We start from the raw sequence: 21,994 nt of genomic DNA, 5'->3' as shown, positions 1-21,994 counted from the left end.
GTAATATTTTTTTTCTGATGAAGACTGTGTGACAAGAAAACAAGTAGAGTAAGGGTGCTTTCAAAAAACAACATTTTAATCGTACTCTGGTGCGGATCAAAAAACATCCGAGACTACGAGGGTGACCAAAAACGACTTGAATATTATCGGGTTTGAACATCTCTTAGTATATATATATTTTTAAAACTACAATTGTTCTTTATCTTCAGTATTTCTCGTTGCACTATCTTGGAATGACAACATTATGATTCCTTATATGCAAGTATACTGACAATATAGTTGAATTGAGTTGTATTTTTTTGCTCTGCAGTTGGCTATAATACAGAAGAGAAGGTGGTTTAACCAAAAGCAGGATGTGTTAAGAAAATCTATTTAAATAAGGATTGATTTGAGAAAGCGGAGATCTCCGTCTGAGCTATTAAGATGTAAAAAGCGCATACAAAGGTTTCTCTCTCTTTGTTTCCAGCCACCCAATTTAAACATGCAGCTGAAATAAATGAGATTGCTCGACAGCTGCCTTCAGGAGTCAGGGCCATGAAGGGTGAGGAGATACAACTCAGAACGGTGAACTGACAGAGGTTAATACTTGCCAAATGAGTCCGCTCTCTCCATACAAATGGGAGCACTCAAGTAGGGCAGAGTGGCTGAGACTGTAGTCAACGTCAATCAAACGCTAAGAAGTGCCTACTACCACCCATTCCCCTGCTACACACACACACACAGTAACACACACATGTGACTGGCAGATTGCAGAATTTAACAAGAGCCATGACAGCTGCCTGGTCTCCTCAGAGGCTATTAGGTGGGAGGAATATTAGAGCGGAAAATGGAATAGCAGCGTGTGAGTATGAAATAGAAAGTACACCAGAGAACCTTCATTTTAAAGCAATGAAGAGATGCAGAGATGTAAGCTAACATGGCAATTTCATAACTGATTCTTGGCGCGATGCTGGAGCAGAGGGTGCAAAACAGTTTTCAGGGTGTCACAGATTTTTTTAAACAGCTTCTGTCCAACTGTACTGACTAAGGTGTAACAAGTCTGACCAAAACGAGACTTATAACAAGTGTCCTTTGCTCTTGTCTAAGATTATTTATTGTTTACTTGCTGTTAGTTTGTCTTCCCCAAAACTAGTGATGCACAGCTGTTATATAATACATCGCAGTGCATTACATCTCAAGTCCATTTAAGTCTTCTCCACTCAAAAATGTGTTTTGCTATTTGTCACTTCACTGTGCATGATGTATGTGCAGAGTTTGACATCTGCTGAAGGGGAAAAGTTTCTCTGTGCTCTCCTTAATTTTGTGTTTAGTGGTTAACTGAGGTATTTTTCAACCCTGTTTTCCCATGTTTTTGTTTCTGAGTGACTAATGGAGCAACAATTTTTGAAAATGGAGTAGTATTGAGCGAGAACGCCGTAACCAGCAGCTAAACGGGCCGCAATGTAATCGCTCGGGGCAATTCCTCCCCATCTATTGCATGTCCACTAAAAGTGCTTGTTTTTGCCACTGACAGGCTCAAATTGTTATTGTAAGTGAGAAATAAAACTGTTTTTCTTTTCGTTTCTTTACGTTTTACCTTTCATTTGAGCCGGTCTGTTTGTTATTGTGTCTAACCAAGTCTCGTTCAAGGAGAATTCTCATTCTGAAATCTTGCAAGATGTGATTTGTTGCCGGAGGAACGATGCATTGTGAATTAAGGATAGAGATCTTTATTAGACTGGTCAGACAAATTCCTACCGATCGTATGTGTAAAATGTGGGAGGACTACTAGGCCCTATAAGTGTTCCATGTTAACAAAATTATGTTAATTGAGTCTGACTGATTTCTAAACATAGAGTGTGAAAAAACGAATGTGATAATGTGGAAAAATCAACAACTTTTAAGTGGGTGAGTGAACTTAGATAAATAAATCATCAAAACAAACACGATTTTTCATCAGTGTGGCTTCGGAGGAGACGTGCCTCTGTACTGATACTGATAAAAGACATCCAATACACTGTGGGGACATATTTCATTCTTCAATGGAAAAAGAGTAGCTGACAAGCCTTTTTCCTCATTGGAAAAAGCATCATAAATAATTATTAATTGTTAATTAATATTGGCTACTAATTCTAATACTCTCACGCACTATCTGCTCTTCTTCGGTAGCTCAGGGACATTTGTCTGAACACTGAAACATACATACTTAATGCAGTTTTTTTTTTTAAATAGTGTGCAGAATTTGATTGGCCTACAGCTAATGTTAATATACCATGACCGTGGAAAATGCTCTTTTTTGATGAAGTTGGCAGGTATCCATTTGAATTTCAAACAGGAAATCTCAAACATAGTTCCAGTCTACAGTTTAGCTGCACTAGTAATGTTATGGATAATGTATCATGAGATACTGTAGTATACTTTCTAGAAAATCAACTGAGAAAAACTGTTCATGGATAAAATATGTAAGTAGACCGCATGTCTGATCCAATGATATACTGTATATAAGAAGTGGACTTAGTCACCATGACATTACCCATTGGTTTGTGTACTACGGTTTTGAAACCTCGAGTTCGGCATTTTGGCCGTCGCATTCTTGGTTTTTGGCTGTCGCCATCTTGGTTATTTGGAACCAGAAGTGAAGTTAACTTTTCATGAACGAAAAACACACTGTGAAAGGGTTAAAGTTCTAAGATGAAAACACGGACAACTCCCAGACCGGACAACGCCAACGTCAACCACAAGGTAGCCACGCCCTAAAGCATCCCCTGCTTTATGGTCTATTTGACTCTAAACGGGACCATAATTTACTAAATGAACATCACGCTGTATTGGAGAAGACTTGAAACTAGCGATTGTTTACTGAGGTAACAAATCAAGTAAGAAGTAGGCTCATTTTCTCATAGACTTCTATACAATCAGACTCCTTTTTGCAACCAGAGGAGTCGCCCCCTGCTGGCTATTAGATAGAATGCAAGTTCAAGGCACTTCAGCATTTGCTTCACTTTTCAGACCCGGAGGTTGCAACACATAATGCAATGTGACGCTTTAATTAACCAGTCACAATCCTAACTAGTATATAAATGTGTGTCTGTTCATTTCTAAGCAGCTGACCAGAGGATTTGCTCATACAGTCATCATAGTGTTCTCCTTTTTTCTCCCGTTCTGCTCTTCGCTGTAGTTTGTGCTGCTGTGAAACTCTTTGCCTTTCCTCGCTCTCCAATAAATGCATTAAAATTGTACTTGACTCTGTCTGATCTCTGTACTTGGCTTCATCCCCTTCAGTGCTTAAAGCAGTGGCAGTATCATAATTATAATAATATTACTAATCAGTGCCAGATGATTGCACAGACATTATTTGAGCAAGGGTATATAGCACCGTTGATTCAATTCAAATGTAATTTCCATTATTCCCAGTGATGAATGGATTTAAAACATAATGTATGTTTTTAAATCCGTGATTATTTAAACTACCGGGTAATATCGCAGGTATCATGTTAAACTTGATTAAACATAAAGGCCTAATTCCATTTATTCAGGGAACACTTACTAAGGGTATTTGTAAGAAGATTTGTTGCTGCATAGTAGAAGTAATACAAGCATAACACTACTTGTTGTTGTTGTTAAAAGGAGTTTTTCAGGTGAAGGGCATGCTGTTATCATGGTATTTTGTAAAAATATGTAAAATAAGACTGAGCAATATGCAATTAGCACTTCATTTTGCAAGATTTTCTGGGTATTCACTAATTAGCAGCTTTTCTTTCTAGCTGCCATCAGTCTGATCAGGTTGTTTAGCCCAACGGCTACCAAACAAGCCAACCTACTGAAATCATTCACGCGTTTGATATGGGAAACATAACACATTTTAACCTCGGGTAAAACACTGCTCTGAAAATTAGTTAGAATTTCTCCACTTCTTTTTGTACCCCGGTCTGCCAGCCCACAGGGACTGTCCCTGACTTCCATACAGCATGGAAGAGGTGTGTCAACCGAGACAGCTCAACAATATGCAGAGTCTTCAACATCTCAAGACGACTCCCATCCACCTCGGGATTCTGCCAGCTATTCAGAAATCCATCACTACGTTTGTGTTCATTTTTTAATTAGTTAGATACACAACAGTTACATCTGACAGTTACTGGGTGTAAATATTTAGTAACAACTAATGCGTAAAACTCCGCTTCTTCAACACTTACGAAGAACTAGGCTAAGTTTGAACTTAAGAACAGCTGGTGCGACCGGCTCCTGGTGCCCTGGCCCTGTTGAGCTTTTTGCCTACCTCAGTGACCTCCACCAGTGAGGTCAAAAACACTTTTCCAACTGTGTGTCAGTTGGGCATGTCAGTTATGTTCAGGAGTTCATCAAAGTGTTCCTTACACAGCTTCATAATCTCTCCAGTGAAGGTCAACTGTTCTGTTCCCTGCTGAAAACAGCCTGGCTAAAGCCATGCATATCTTTCCTAAGGACTCTGACAATTTCCCTGAAGCTGCAGCCCTGGTCAGACCTCCTGACACCCGCCTGCTAATACAGGAGTCCCAGTTGTGATGTAGGAAAATATACTCTTAAGGTGGGAGTTGAAGGTCAAGTCATGTTAAGTCAAATATATTCATACAGCACAAAGTCACAAATTTGTCTCAGAGGACTTTAGATTCTGTACAACATCCTCCGCCCTCTATTCTTAGACACTCGATTTTCTAGACAATCTCAGTTCACCCTCACTGCACATTTGGGTTTACTGGGTCAGGCAGCCAGAACAACAGATCCCCAGAGTGACAAAAATAAGACATTGACATATTATATATATATATATATATATATATATATATATATATGTATGTGACTCATAACCGTTTTAGCTTGTCGGGAAGGAGGCTAAATAACGCTCCAAACTTACACTAAATTTTGGCGAGGAAAAACTGGCATGACCATTTTCAAAGTGGTCCCTTGACCTATGACCTTAAAATATGTGAATGAAAATGGGTTCTCTGGGTACCCACGAGTCTCCCCTTCACAGACATGCCCACTTTATGATAATCACATACGGTTTTGGGCAAGTCATAGAGTGACCAGCAATTATGTAGTATTATGATACTTGACCTTACACCGATCAGCCGTAACATTAAGACCACTGACAGGTGAACATTTTGAACTTTGAACTTTGTGTTGGAAGCAGAAAAAATGGGCAAGCGTAAGGATGTGAGCGACCTTGACAAGGGCCAAATTGTGATGGCTAGACGACTGGATCAGAGCATCTCCAAAACTGCAGTTCTTGTGGGATGTTCCCGGTCTGCAGTGGTCAGGATCTACCAAAAGTGGTCCAAGGAAGGAAAACCGGAGAACCAGCGACAGGGTCAGACCCAAGGCTCATTGATGCACGTGGGGAGCGAAGGCTTGCCTGTGTTGTCCGATCCAATAGAAGAGCTACTGTAGCTCAAATTGCTGAAAAAGTTAAGGCTGGTTCCGATAGAAAGGTGTCAGAATACACAGTGCATTGCAGTTTGTTGCATATGGGGACCGGTCAGGGTAAAGCATTATGGATATTTAGTAGTTATAAATGTAATTATACAGTGTTATAAGCACATTATAACACTGTATAAGTATGTTTATAATGCATTATAGACACGGACGTCATAGAAAATGTTTCCAAATGTCTTAATGAAATGTTCATAACCCAGAAAGTAACAACAGCAGAGGAGAGAACAGGTTTATGTCCCGTGTACAAGGACCCTGGCTTACTTCACTGATCCACAGAGTACACTTTATTTAAACAGAATGTATTGCTTTTCTCCACTGACCTTTGTACTGAGCCTTAGAGAAGAAGCACTCCGTGGCAGAGTTGGATAGATGGGCCACAACCTTCTCCAGAAGGTCAGCCAGCCCTGAGGAGAAAAGAACAGACACATACACAATACTTATGCTAGTACAACTTCAATAAACCTTGAGTTCACGGAAAATCAAATTTACAAATACATCAGCTCATTTACTTCAACTACATATAGAATGTGGATAACATCCTGTTATATACACTATTAAGCAGCACAGTTACAGTGCAAGTGGTCTGGAAAGATGCCTTTCCGGTGAACCGTACTTTGTAGTATGCATGTTTAATGTTCCAATAACTGAGTCATTAACATAAAAGAAAGGCCAAAAGAGCCACTACTCATATAGATAGTCCATAAATGAAGCAGCATTAAATATAGGAAGGATAAGCGTCTGACACAGAAGATCATTGTTCACCTGCAAAAACACGTGTACAATAATACCATCACTACACTTTGCAATTGTGCATCTGCTCGTATCTATTTACGGCTTCACTGCCTCCGACCGTCCCTGAGTAAACCCTCACAACTTTGCTTTTAGTGTCATATCACACTGCCGAGCAAAGAAACCACCCACAGTCACTGAAGATCTAATTGTGGGAATCAGAGGGAACACTGAGGCCTCTTGTAAAGGTAATACAGATCCTACAACTCTACAACAACACAGTGACACAGGAGCATATTTTTGTATATTTCCAAAGACATTCTGAACTGATCGTCCCTTTATTGTTTGCTTGAACGAGTATTTGAAAGAAAAATGAGTGCAGTCAATGGCAGGAAATTCACACACAACAGGTGTTCATCTGACTCTCTCTAGTTTATAAAGTTGCTTATAGGGAAGTGAGTGGTGAAGCAAGAGAGAGAGAGCAGCGACGACGGCAGCGAGTAACGTTAGCGACTCCGGCCCAAGCAGGACAAGTTAACAGAGTTTGGTTTGTCTGTTCTGGGCTACTGTAGAATCATGGCGGTACAACATGGTGGACTCAGTGAAGAGGACCCGCTCCCTATATCGATATAAACGGCTCATTCTAAGCTAACAAAAACACAATGATTCTTATTTTCAGGTGATTATACACTAAAGAAAAGATAATTATTAATATTATATTCCATTTCTGTCAATAGATCCCCCTAAATGCTACACACTGGTCCTTTTATAGTTGTATTACTTTAATTTAGTAGCAATTATTCACTGTCCTCCTGATGAAAGTCCTACTGAATCTTACACCAAACATGGTCAAACATACTGTACAATTTTACATTTATATTTAATCGTTTGGTAAATTATTTTCTTCTAAGTGGCGTACAAATGAGTAACAATCTAAGCCACAGTAGATCAGGGAGAAGAAGATTAAAAATATTACCGAGCACAAGTTCCACAAAGATGCAGGTGCACTTTTTTTTACTGTTATATTAATACATATGTGAATTGAGTTGCATTAAAAATGTATGATGTTTTCTACTCAGTAGGTCTTGAAGATAAAACATTTTTTTCCAAAGCCAACCTACATGAAGCTTATAATGTTCAGATTTTGTTGAAACTGTTTTAGAGAGTTGTTGATTTTGTGATAAATTTGGAGGCTGTAGTTTGCGGTTATATTATAAATAAGTGTGTCTAATATTTAGTCTACCCTACTTTGTATGAATATGCGTTTCCCTTGCATGTACTAAAATGAAAATATGTTAAGTAACAGCACCACTTCTGGTCCACTTGAAGTACTGCATTTAATTAATATAATCTATTTTCAATGTATTCTGATGTACTTATTAACTCAAGTGAAACTGCTAATGAGCATTAATAGCCAGTTCCTACTCCGCATTCGCCTCCAGTCAACCTTTAACACTTAACAAAGCTGAATATATTACCTTATCTAGTCCAGTACTTGAAAAGCACTCTTTTCAAGTGGCACCAGTGGAATTAAGCTACAATATATTAACTGTGTTTAAAAAAAAAAAAGCATTTATCATACAATGGCAATCAAGGATTTTTCATATGTGATGATGGAATAAAATGGAGTTTTACATTGACTCTGCTTTAAGTTATCTTTAGCACTTCTCACAGAGCCCATCTTTCCCCTCCGTTATTTAAAAGCAAGCTAACTTTAATTATATGGCACATTTCATTCCATGTGGAAACACAATGTGCTGCACAACGCGTGAGCAACTACGGAGGTTGCTGCCACAAACACTATATTGATAGTGTAAAGATAAAACATTAAACATAAGCAAACATAATATAAAACAGTAGGTTAAAAACAATAAATAAGAATAGACAAAAATAATAATTAAGAGCAGCAACCAGACTACTGAAAGGCACAGCTAAAAAGGAAAGTTTTCAGTTTAGTTTTAAAGGCTGATCGCCTTGGGGCACACCTAACATGACAGGGTAGGATGTTCCAGCAGCTTGGTGCATAAAAGCTGAAGACAGTTTCACCACTTTTCGTGGAGACCCGGGGAATAACCAGACAGCCTGTTCCAGATGACCCGAGGGGTCTAGCTGGTTCATAGCTCACAAGCGTGTTAGAGAGATATTGGGGTGCCAGACCATATAGGGCCTTAAACACGAGCATTACATTTTAAAATCAAATCTAAAATGTACTGGAAGCCAGAGTAGCACACCTCAGCACAGGTGTTATATGGTCGTGTTTCCTTTTTAAAATTAAAAAAGTCAACATAAAAACTCTTGTATAAAGTGTTAAGTGAAATAGGATGTTCGTTATGTTCACGCAACCGCTTAACATGCAACACAGCCATGAATGCTTCTGTAAAAAAGCTCTATTTTTTTTATACAGATGACAAAATCATCACAATGCAACCCAGTGACTCTGAGCACAAGTCAATGCACCTCATTGACATGCTGTTGAGGGAGACCAATTAAGCAATCGATGCGCTGACAAGATAGTGAGGTATTGAACTTGCGAAACAGTTCTAATCATGAGTGTTTTTGATGAAGAGATAGTATACATAATCATTTTCGGCTGACAGCTGTGTAAAAGCCTGTCGAAGGCACAAGTGATAATCACAGCGTCTTCATACGCGGAGCTAGACATCAGTAAATGTTCACTAAATTGCCGAGGAAGTAGGTTAATTTAGTAGTCAGCTTATAAATGCTACAATTTCCTTCATGGAATGTTTCTTAAAAAAGTTGAATGCCAGGTTTTTGCATAGTTAATAGTGTGCCAAATAAAACAGCACTTGTGCAGCAGAGGGAAGCTTAAAAGATAATAAATCCTGATCACAGTCTTCCAGTGAAAAGCCTTAAATGAACGCCGTGGAGTAGAGCGGGGAGTGGATGCTTTCACAGGCGGCGTTCAACAGTGTGCTGATGAAAGGAAGCAATCACTGTACAGTGCATGCATTAATGACAAGATTGTCAGCCGTCCTTCATTCTGAATGTATTTTTGTCCTCCTTGAATCACAGCTATTTACTCCTACGTAAGAAAAGTAGGCGTGATTGCCATTTCATAGTGGCTGTCAATGGCAGTGATGAGGAGTTCTTAAAAGGTTCATGGACATCAGATCTGTGTAATCTTGATGAGGAGGTGTGTGTGGTGCACCTGCAGCACAATTGAAGGCATCAGCAGATAACATAGTTGAATACAGTTGCAGTATAGTTTGACTATCATATAGCGTTGTTTTTCTCATTATTATTCCTCTACTTATCAACACATTTACACAACTAACTTTATAGGGAGCTAATTGGAAACTGATGCTGTAAAAAGCGAAGGTGACATTCTTATTTCACACTTCGCTGGCTCATTTGTATATGCATTATGAACACGTGGAGATGCACACATTCCCGCTGCATAATCTTTATCATAAATATTAATTTATGTGGGTGGGAAATGTAATTTGTTTTCATGGTCACACATATCACTTATGTATCTGGCCTCCGGTAAAATGTGACCTGGACACAACTGAGAGAACGGTGCCGATCAGCCCAGAAATAAAATCTAAGGATGAAATTTGAACATAAAGTAGGACCCATATGTTGTTATTCCTCTGGCTCAGTATAGCACACTTTAGCTGTGGTGTGCTGTCATCCTCACAGCTGATTGGTTATTAAGATAAACTGTCATTATCATCACTTGACTTGAAAGTTAAATGTTCTGTCAGTCTGCCGAGCCACACGGTGATTACAGTCCATTAATGTGAGTTATGACGAAAAACAAAGACACCATCTTTATTTATTACACGGCTTTGTTGAATACTCGGTTCTGATTGGTCAATTTCTGCATGCTACTATTTCTTTATAGCAGGCCATTGCTGTGGACGCAGTTTTGATCTCCATACAAAGCGAGAGGAATATTTCTTTTAGAGGAAACAAATGCACCCTTCATGACCACATGGTTCTCTCTACTTATTCTTCCCATGCCGCAGTCATTGCTAAGACTCATCCGCCAAGATATATTATGTATGCTTTGTAATCATTATGCAGAAGGTAGAAGATCGTGGCTACAGGAAAAATCCTGGCTACCCAGTGAACCAGCAGCTCACCTTTTCCAGTTAAGACGTTGGGTTCGGAGGTCATGACTTTGCAGTAATTTCTCCGGCACATCTCCATCCAGCTCTCGTCATTCTTTGAGTCTTTAGATGACGCCAGAAATTCACTGATCTCAGAGTCTATAAGATGGAGGGGGGGGGGGGGGACTATAGATGAGAAAACACAATAACGCACCAGATAATATTGGCAACTTCATCAATGCTCCTCTTACCCTGTGAGTTATGGCTCTCTGGTGGGTCCAAAGTGTAGCAGGGAGGTAGAGGGTAGCTTGAAAACATGGGCCAGGGGTAAGGATCTTCTCCCTGGAATGAGCAGATAAAGAAATTCAATTGACCATTAGGCCAACTCATTACACCCGACTGAAATTATTACAAACAACCTACATGATTCATCATGTTTGTATTATTGTCTTTGATTCATTTCTGCTCTGCTCTGACTAGATAATTGCTGTGGCTGTTTATGAGTTTGCTGGTTTATTGATGTGTCATTATGTTGGAGTGTTAGCATTTGTTTGTAATTTAAAAACATTTTAAACTATTAACAGTGCAGTTAAACAGTGACTTAGATGAATGAATTACTGAGCAATTGTTTAGTGCAAGCAGTTTATCAAATTATATGTTTATTATTTGTATTCCATCAGTTATTTCCCCCTTTCTGTCTTTTTTTGTCAGTCTCTCTTTCTTCCTTTCTTTCTTTGTAACCCACTGCTATTTACTCTTGCATTCATTACGCTTGTCATATCTTAGTTTTGAAGAACCATAACTTTTGAGTCATGGCTCAGCATGTGACTTGCCAAAATAGCATGCTCTAAATGTTAACTGGGTTTAGAAAGCAGGCCTGTTTATCCATTTGTCTGTGCCCTCCGCTCATGATAATCCCTGCTGGTATTTGAGTGTGCCTCTCAGGTGTTGTGCTGCTCTGACGACGTTAAGAGGAAGATGCACGGAGCCCTGTATGTCGGTAAGACGCTGATGATTGCATACAATCCTTATACAGCTTTGGGGCTCACTGCTGCGTGCAACGTGATTTGAAATACTTAACTTTTGGCATTTTTTTCTAAAGAGCAATAAATACTTTTAAAAAAAAATGACAAAATTCCACATTTTATCAATTCATTTGACTCTTCAAGTATAGCTTATGTAAAATTGTATCCTCTTATATTATGGTCTAAATGCTAAGCCCCTGCATGACATGCTCAGTGATACCTACAGTCTTGCACAGGGCACACTGTGACTGTATGACAGTTTTGGTCTTAATGTCTCCAGGTGATTGAGCTCTATTGTGCATTCCTAACAGTTTTCATATAAACATGACCAAGTCTGTGGAGCCATCTTTGCATACTCTAGTGCCATGCAGCAGTTCAAGAAATATAACAGTTTAAAGGTGCTTAATGCGAGATTGGGAGTATTTCTATTGCCTCTTCACGGTTCTCAACATGCATGCAACTGCAATTTGAATTATTATATAGTGAAAGTCTAAACATGATTGAAGATGTTTCATAGCCATCGTGGCATTCATTAGGTTTCTTTGTAGACAGGACATATTCTAACTGTCCCTTCCAAATGTCAGGAATAACCTGATTGTTTTTAACACAATGATACTTCTCTCTTCATTTCACACAAAGTGTTGATTCATTTTCCTTTTGTTTCATAAACTTCACACTAAATCAGTACTTATTTAACAGCTCTCTGGTTCCTGTACTCCCTACAGGTGACAGGAGAGATGAATAAACCAGACCTGTGAATCACAAAGGAAACGCTCACTAAACTAATTTACGCTCTCCCCTTTCGAAGTCTCTCCCACATCCTTTCATTGACCTCTCCGTAAATTAGTTTCCTGTTTTTTGTTCAGCATAAACAACACCTACATAATTTATATCCATCCCAAAACATGCTGAGTAAATAGAGCTGCAGGCTGCAAACAATGACTGAAGCCCTGTTGGTAAAAATAAAATTACCAGCAGCACAGACTCTGACTGAGTTTGTGTTAATGACAAATTTCATGATATTGTGATTAAAGAACAATTAAAGGACAAATTAAAAAAAAGAAATAGACAATTTAGTCACTCTATTCAGCGCTAATGATCAGACCAAAGAAAAAAACAAACACTGTGAAACAATGCGATGAAAAGCAATCAAAGTTCAAATGTCCAATAAACAGTGATGAAGGCTTGTATCGGTCTGTGGAGCTGTCCAAAGATACCACCAGTTGTCAAGTGTTGATGTGTTTGTTTCCCCGAACAATACTTAGGAAAACAACATTTCACCAAGCGATAATTGGCAAAAGGAAAATTTGTCACCTTTTATGAGGATGTCTAATCAGTGTTGATGGTAAATGTATTTGATTGAAGCAATAAATTTCTCAGTGCTGTGCTATATTGACTGAGAAAGTCTGAGTTTGCAGCTGCAAAATCTGTTGTTCAGCCGAATTTATTAGAGCCAGAGTGTATGGTCGAAGAAATGCAGCTCAGAGAGACCAAGGCTGCAGCTGCATTAGCTGCGCAAGAGGATATGGCCGGTGAGGACCCTCCGAGCATCAGAAACTCGCACGCAATAAATCCTGGTACATGTAGGCGCTGCCGGCACGGCTCCACAAGCAGGAGAACTCAGCTTTCTGGGTCAATATAGCACGCACTGAGGAATTTATTGCTTCAACTGACTAAATTTACCATCAACACTGATTGGACGTCCACATAAAAGATGGTGAATTCTCCCTTTAAGATTCTTTGGATACTGAAATGTCTACAAAATATCTGTCGACCACAGCCTCCCAGAAAAACTCCTGTTGTGGTGGTTGGTGGTTGATGGTTGTAACTTGCACACTTTGCTAATGTGTATAGTATGTTAATGTTATTCTATGTTCATATTGTTAGTTGTAATAGTTGTATTAGACTGGTATATTCATAGTGTATTCTAATATATTCTTTATATTGTGTATACTATAGATATTATCTCTAGTGTTGATATGTATATTTACTGTGTATTTACTGTTCTCGTACATTGCCTGGATAACCTGCTGCTGTAACACAAGAATTTCCCAATTTGGGATCAATAAAGTACTTCTATCTATCTATCCATGTATTTATGGTATTCCTTTTTTATTTTACTCCAGTGAATAAAACACAATTTTTCTTTTGTCCAAAAACAGATTTGACTCACTAAAAGCATTCACTCCACCTAACAGGTTGAGAGGAACCATAAATTGTACTGTGCTAATTCAAAACCAGGTTACAATGAAAAGTAGCTGACCTCTTGCAGTGCTCGAGGAGGAAGCTTCCTCTCAGACGGACCTCCCACCACACTAACGCGAACCAGCACGTGATTCCTCTCCACTGATACGTTGTCGATGATGAACTCCCTGAGAGGGTTTAACAGAAAAGAAAGAGGATTAGACAAAGATGGAAGTGTAAGAGGTGGTGCAAAAGGAAGTAAAAAATACAATGGACTCCAATGGCTCTAATATAATAATCGTTCATGCACTGAAACACTGTCCTCGACCAAAGAAATTCTTAGTCGACTAACACGCATACGATTTTGTTGACTAATCGATTAGTTGATTCAATCAACGGATCTGTAAAACTGAGTTTCTCCACAAAGAATCTCACAAAAGCACCACTTTAAATCTTGTGTTTACCAGAGATGTGCTCATATGTTTCTTTTAAATTAGTAATTTGGCATGAACAAAGCATAAAAAACAACTAATTGACTTAAGAAATCTTAGTCGACTAAGACCAAAACGACTGATTAGTCAACTAATCAACTAAGAGGGGGCAGCTCTATGAGAAAGACATTTAAAGAAAAAGAACATTGGGTCTGTCGTAGAATACAATACAAGTACGTCTAATATTACAAGTATTTTATAATACTTTTGGTAGACGAGCCCGTGCTATTTAATATGCCATCCAGTTCACTAACACTTCAAAACTCCCCCGATGTATTGGAGCTCAGATAAGTTTCTTTGAAAAGTCTTCTAAAGGACTTTGTACAGTTTGAAGCCTCTGAATGACTGTATCATTACTGCACGACAAGGAAGAAAAGAAGGAGAGAGGGTTTCAGTGTTAGAATTTTAGATAAGATCAGAGAATATTCCCATTATAAAGGCACTTTAGGGTCGAAGGGTGTCAGCCTTGGTGGATAGTTCTTACAGCTGAAGCAATTTGGACTGGAATTTGGTAATAAAGGAGACTATTTTCTCGCACAGTTCTCTTTCCAATGGCCTGTTTGCCACAAAATGTAATTTGCATACATTTCTTTGTGAATAAAAAAAAAGTCATATCACTCAAAGCTCAAACAGCTGGGGTCAAATAAAATGTGATTGTGCTCCCAAAGTAGTTTTGGTGAAACTGTGTGTCACCAATATTAAAAAGGAAATGGAGTGTTCGGTAAAATGAATGGCAACAAAAAGTAGGGTGAATCACATGCCAAAAAGTAAAGTTTAAAAAACATTGAACAGAAGCGAAAAGACGAGGAGATGATGTCTGCGATGATGATGGGAGCGTGAGGGGAAGAGAGGGCACGAAAGGGAGATGGGAGAATAAATTAACAAGTCATCATTCTCCCAAAATTGAGCCAGAACTCAGACATGCAATGTGTGCTGGCATTTCAGGGCCATTTCCATTCATAACCAATAGCCACAGCTCCGCCAGCCATTACCAAGAGAGACGGGCTCTTGAACACCCACTCTCAGAAATGGTCTTTTCACTGTCTTTCCGATTTATTTCATTTTATTTGTGACAAGGCAAACAAACAAACAATTTCTCACCCTGAGCAATGATTAAATTTGAAAGTGCTCCATCACTTCAGGGTGATGCACGGAGGAGCAAAAAGCCTTTACGGAACGAGAGAGAATGACTGGGTGCAAGCTGAGTGTGCTCAATGTGGAAACTATTGAAATGTCTAAATGTCTGAAATAACTTCTTTCAGTTCAACTCGGCTCTGGCTGCAATAAACTGAACTTCATAGGAAAGATATGGGGGCAATGACTACAGGAAGCATATTAAAGGAATCGTTTTCGGAAATACGTTTATTTGTTTTCTTTCCCAGAGTTTGATGAGAAAATCAAAATCAAGTTAATATATGTGTGTTAACAAAATAGCTAAAATAAAGACGTGGTTAGCCTAGTTTAGCGTAAGGACTGGAGGTAGCCTGGCTGTCAAAAGTTCAAAAATATACCAACTAATACCTCTAAAGCTCACTAATTATTATGATATATCACATTTGTTTAATTCGTACACAAAAGCAAAATGTATAAAAAACTTTACCTTTAGCCTTTACAGAGAACTTTTAAAAAACAAGTGCCCACTGACTGTATCTGGCAACCTGCGCTGTAGTCAGAGACGCTAAATAAAATAACTGGGCGGATGAATAAACTGTTCGCCAAGAAATAGAAGGAAGAAGAAATAGTTACATTTTTGTTTGTTTACAGACTAAACAAACCAGACACAATATGTTAATTTCATCTCACTCTCGGAAAGAAATTTAATCATTCCCAATAATAAAAATACTAATAAATAATTTGTATAAAAATAAACTTTGAAAACATAACTACTAAGTGCTTAACAGCAAAATAAAAATTGAATAAAATAAAAGCATTATAAAAAATAACATAAAATTAAGAATAAACCAAATAAAGTATATGACAAGATTAGAATAATTAGATATTAAAATAATAAAACAATAAAACTGATTATTAGACATACACAGCAAAGAATTAATTGGGTAAAAGTGCATTTAACAAATTTAGTTTTAAAAGAGATTTATGGGGACAGAAATGTGGCTTAATCTGTTGGAAAATGTTGGAACTATTTCCTTAATAGAGAAGAGAGCCTTTGTGTGTTTTCAAATTATATTAAATTACAAGGCTGGTGTTATTCTATATTTTGTTATTGTCAACTAATGGAAAAAGACTTAAACCAATAAGGCATTATTTTCTCTCTCAGTTACATCCATTATGATAAGCTCCAGCTAAGTGATGCTGTTCCCATCATGCACTTCTTGAGATGTCCCTATGAAAATGAATAATAATACATATTTTTGAATGTATTGTTATTTGGGATTTATGGCAGAAGTTAAGCCACTTTAATAGAATACAGTATTTTGTTTTTGCAAGTTCTAAAGGCTATAATGTTAATCTCTGTGATTAACCACTAATGATACAAATAACTTGATCATTATGACAGAATTGTTTAAGTAATTGGTTTATACCCATCATCGGTGTCCAGCTCGGTGACGACGTTCTCCCTCTGACTCTGCAGCAGCATGGAGCAGATGTTGAACTGGCTCTCCAGCAGCAGAAAGGAGTCCAGATTACAGCAGAGCACACTGAGCAGTCTGCAGAAACACACATAAAACGCACAAGAAATCAAAAATACAGAAGGGGCTGGCATTTAGAGATACTGTAGCAGAGCAGTGATGTAGTACATACTGTACAGCAGGGCAGAACCATGCAGACAAAGACCCCATTTGGACTTTGGTTGTCTATTTCCCCTGACATTGTATGTCTGCAAGTGCTGGATCAGTCAAAACAATTTTTCAGCAGCTCGCCGTAGCAAATTGTAAGCTTTGTTAAGTAGGAACCCCTTGGGAAAAAAGCTTCATGGTTAATTTTCAGTTGCTGGTAATGACACCCGGCTCAAGCAGGCTGTCAAGCTCAAGCAGCGTTTTGGGACACGACAGTGTGTTTTAGCTCTGTTTTATATGATCCAACACCTGTAGGGAAGAAATGCTTCATAATATCTTTTTAACTCCAGCGTTACTGAAGTGGTCACAGTTTTATTAGTGATAATTTATGGTGCAATAATCATAAAAATCCCAAAGGAACACAGGTGGGAACCCATTTCCCAAGACCCAAATGTTACTTCCTCACTTCCTCCTCCCATCAGTACCAGGGCTAATCTTAATTTAGATTGAATTAAGTGTGTATCAGAGAGATATGTGTGTCACCGCGCAGCATTAATCAAAACAATCTAGTTAATTCTCATATTGTCAGCCTGCTCTGCGCTCTACCCCTTCAATTAATTTGCCATAAAGTACCTCAAGTTTCAAACTTAAGTTTGTCCCCTTTTGCAAAATGATTTCCCCTTAGCTCAGGGGTTCAATTAGGAGAGTTGTATAAAGCCTCTTAAACTGCACACTACAAGCAACATCACAACTCTACAAGTCATTTTCAATGGAAGCCGGTGACATGAAGCTACAAACTGACGCTTGATGCGCTACAAATACAGTTGAGATGGTTTTAACTTTTTACAGCAATCCATATGTATATGTATAATATAATAGAGATTTTAAAGATACATTGACGGTCAAATCTATACTTTCTTGCCGGGAAGTAGATGAGAAGATCGATACCGCTCTCATATCTGTGCATTAAGTATGGAGCTGGAGCGTAACCATAACGACCCATTAGTCAGCTAATAGACTGACGGAGCATGTTTAGGATGATTCAACTGCTTCTGTTTTATCTTAATCAATAACACTCTCAGACCATCTTTTGCTTATTTCTTATAGATTGATGCTTAAGGTCATGCGAGTCTTTAAAATGAGCAAAAATATATTTATTTCACTCCTATTTTGCAAAAGCGTAGTATATCACTGTAATCTTAGACAGTTTTTTGTATGCGTCCAAGTTGATTTCCTTCTTCATTATCATTAATAGTGTACAACCATTTTTCAAAATACAGCTTAAAAAACAACAAATGCACGATGAAATGAAGAGAAATGTCAGAGTTATTTTTACACATTTAAAAGGCAGTTTAAAACAACTTTGATCCTGTTTTGCAGAGAATGGCATTTCAACTTCTAACAGTGTGTGTGTGTGTGTTCTTGTACTGACATATAAGAGGTAGTGTTAAGCTCTGCATGCTGTTTGGTGTATTGTGTGTGTGTGTGTCCTTGTGAAACACTTCTCTCCTTTTAAGCAGCTGCTTCATTTCCTGATGTGCTGGGCAGCTGCTTGGACTCGTGTTTGACTGACAGCTCTACTCAGTCACTCTGACAGCAGCACAGCAAGAGGCTGTCAGCCCTTCTGACCTCTCTCTGTTTGAAACTAAGAAGTAGATAACCAGGCCTGCTTCCAGTTTGTCTCTTTGATAGGCTTCTCTTATCAAGTGGGTTAGAGACTGACTGTCCAATCAGAAGTCTTTTAAACTGTTTAGCTGTTCTGAATAGCAATTCTTGGCAACCTTTTGAAAACAGCAGTGGTAATTGTGTTGCCTGCAACTAATGATTCTTTTCATTATCATTTAAAGGGACTATTTGTAACTTTCAGAAATGCTTCTTAACAGCGACACCTGTGGCCATGAAATCAACGAAAGTCAGTCAGCGTCGGGCTCATGCTTGTGCTCGCTCTAAATGGACATGAACGAGCATCGCTCAAAACAGTGAGGCGACACACGTCAGCTAAAAGCACAATATCACTCTATATTTCAGCTGCTTGGCAGTAATGTTAGCTGACCAGACGAAGGTCTCTCCATGAATCAATGCTGATACAGTGCAGTCACATATAAGAAATAGGTAGGAAATAATTATGGGTTATTAAAATAAAGCAACAACAGGAGTAAGGGTTTAACTAAAGCCAACCTGGGAATTAAGTTTTACGAACACAGGGCGCTACCTTTATAAAAAGGTTTCTGAATTCATTGTTTTGATCTATAAACCATCAGAAAATGGTTAGAAAAACAAAAAAATTATAATTACCACCTCGAGGTTGTATGTCTCTGCCAACAAGTTGCAGTTTACATCCATGTCTGTCCAAAATGTCATCACTTCAACATTTCATCCTATGAGACATTTGTGTGAAATTGTCATAATTAGCATATGAATTCTTGAGTTGTGGCCAAAAACATGTTGTATGAGGTCACAATGACCTTGACCTTTGACCACCAAATTCGAAACCAGTTCATCCTTAAGTCAAAGGGGGTGTTTGTGTACAATTTGAAGAAATTACTTCCAGGTGTTTTCTGAGATATCACGCTCACGAGAATGGTACAGACATGAGGTCACAGTGACCTTTGACAAACAAAATCGAATCAGTTCATCCTTGAGTCCTAGTGGAGGTTTGTGCCAAATTTGAAGAAATTCCCTTCAGGCATTTCTGAGATATCACGTTCACGAGAATGGTGTAGACGGATGGACAAACAACCCGAAAGCATAATGCCTCCGGCTACGGCTGTCCCCTGAGGCATAAAAATGCCCATCACAACTTCCCGGGGCACCAAGTTGACTTAATCAAATTGCTTGTTTTGTCTAACCAACCGTCCAAACCCAAAGATATTCAGTTTACTATCATACTAGAAGATTAAGAAAACCAGTAAATATTCACATTCTTCGGTGAGACCGCGGTGGACAATGCGAGCGTGTCGATAAAAGATGTAACATCACCAAAGTCCACAGCGATTTTTCACAGGACTTTCCGGCTGGTAACAGTCTACGAACAGAGAAAGTAAAGGAGCTGAAAACAATAAAAGACAACAGTCTCTGTCACCAAACTGATGAAGAAGGCCAACACAGCAAACAGAGACTTCGATTAGTGGAGCACATCCACACGAAACACAGAGAGCCCTTCGCCTATGGCGAGATTGTAATAGAGGCAATGACTGTGGTGGCTGAAACGTTATTAAAGGATCATAAAAGTAAGACAGAAATTATGTCTGCTATTGGCAATGTACAACTTGGTGCTATGAGTAGCTCTTGGCCACTTTCATTTTGTCAAATTAACTCTCAGAGGAAAAATGGTTGGAGAGTTCTGCCTTACAACATAACCTTTTACCAGTACTACCTGTACCGTGACATAAGGAATCGGAACAGACTCTGGACATTTTTTACTAAGAAAATAACTTTTAATTAGTTATCAAAATAGTTGCAGATTCATTTTCTGTCAGTCAAATAAACAATGAATCATTTCAGCGATATTTCATTTATTTAATTTTGAAGGTTGCAACCCAAAGAGTTTTCAGTTTTAAGAGAAGACTGCTACCAAATTTTGCTTCCCAGGTACAGACAGCTCTATGTGAGCCTGCAGTAACATACTGTACCCAACACTTCTCAGCAAAAAATGTCTGAAAACAAACAATAGAATTTGACTGTTTGGCTACTCCAACCATAGAAATAAAACTGTTTCATATCTATGACTATAACAGACACAGGTAATTACTATGCTGTTTTTGAAAAGGGATCACAGCAACTATTTTTGACAAATTTGGTGATTTGTGTTTGCTTCTAACTAGCTAAGCACAGTATGTGGTCAGCAAGGCATTATATATATATATATATATATATATATATATATATATATATATATATATATATATATATATATATATATATATATATATATATATATATATATATATCAGTGGGGCAGCACTATTAATTTGACAAAAAATAGCTGTTTTAAAAAAAGGAGGAGTAACTGAATGACCATGTTAAATTTGATTCCAGACTTGTTATGTCCTTTTTGGAAATAAGATTCACTTTCTCCACTAGGACACAAAGGGAAACACAGAAGCTGGATGGTTAAGATTTTGGAAACACTACTTATCTTATGTTGAAACGCTCATTAATGACAGATAATTACTCCCTTGATGATGTGCCTACATGCATCAGAGGATATATGAATAAACCAATCAAAACCAATCTGCTGCCAATATGACTGCCTGCATGATCGATTAGTCATGCCCGAGGTAAGATGCAAATGGTCAACCTAACGAACGTACTATTTGAGAGGCCTCTATTATATCATGGACAGTCAGGAGGGCCTGCTGAAATCAATCATAACATCATTAAAAGGTGCAGTAATGCAGATAAAAGATCTGGAAATGTGGCCATAAGAAGGAATCCTTTCCCGTAGGTCTGTGGAATCGGCAAATACTAGTAAAATAAGTTTGCAAGTTCTGCTTTTATGATACAAATAGAGACAAAATTGCTAACAACACCACACTTTATGAATGAAAACAATTGCTTTAATTAATGATCTGCACATAATCAGGTAGCAGGCTGGAAAGATCGATTAGAAGCTTCTTTTGGGCCTTGACACTGCTCCCAACACCACCATGAAACGTTACTACACTGTGGGGAGTTTTTTAATCCGTCACTACTGAGCGTGAAACAAAAAGTAATCTCTTTGGTGCTTTCACAGAATGAAACTCTGACATATTTATTTTCTTTTATTTATTCCTAATCTATTCTAATCTAGTTTGCTTTGGCTGGGGAGGTGAGACGACCACAGCTGAACTCAAATGAAGACAAAATAACTCTTTGACCTGCCACAAAGACATTGTCTTGGTTCTATTACTAAATGTTCCCGTCGAAGCCGTATTTGTACCTTTTCGGTTCTCACACGTCAGGGTTTCACCTCGCGACCTTATCTCCTACAAAATGACGTTCCATTACAACTACACTGCATTCTCAAATACATTTCGAGGGAAATGTATTTTCTCCCGGATTGCGGTCGCTGCTTTAAACAGTTTTAAACACGTGATCAACGTTGTAAATCAAAAAAAGAAAAAACGCAACAAAACTACTTTGTTAACTTTACAACAACAACAAAACTACTTGGTTAGATTTAGTAACATCATAGTTTGACTTAAAATGACAACAAAATTGAAACAAAACACCACAAAAACTCGACAAAACTACTCTGTTACACCATGATTAAAATAAGTGAACGTTCAGTTTTAGCTTCACACGGGACACGAACAGTG

General features: G+C 38.2%; 1 protein-coding gene across 2 annotated transcripts in view; it reads right to left on the bottom strand.

The window, feature by feature from the left end:
* tbc1d32 (TBC1 domain family, member 32) overlaps positions 1-21,994 on the bottom strand; it is an 83,046-nt gene that overhangs the window by 33,234 nt on the left and 27,818 nt on the right. For both annotated transcript variants that reach the window (XM_037751449.1, XM_037751450.1), the window contains exons 24-28: positions 16,500-16,625; positions 13,545-13,653; positions 10,508-10,598; positions 10,290-10,415; positions 5,772-5,855 (exon numbers count right to left, since the gene is read on the bottom strand). In XM_037751449.1, the coding sequence (XP_037607377.1) occupies positions 5,772-5,855; positions 10,290-10,415; positions 10,508-10,598; positions 13,545-13,653; positions 16,500-16,625 (536 nt within the window). The remainder of the gene's footprint in view (positions 1-5,771; positions 5,856-10,289; positions 10,416-10,507; positions 10,599-13,544; positions 13,654-16,499; positions 16,626-21,994) is intronic.

The sequence above is a fragment of the Sebastes umbrosus genome, chromosome 18 (genome assembly GCF_015220745.1).
Source record: "Sebastes umbrosus isolate fSebUmb1 chromosome 18, fSebUmb1.pri, whole genome shotgun sequence".
NCBI lineage: Eukaryota > Metazoa > Chordata > Actinopteri > Perciformes > Sebastidae > Sebastes > Sebastes umbrosus.
This window is presented reverse-complemented; position numbering and strand designations above follow the sequence as displayed.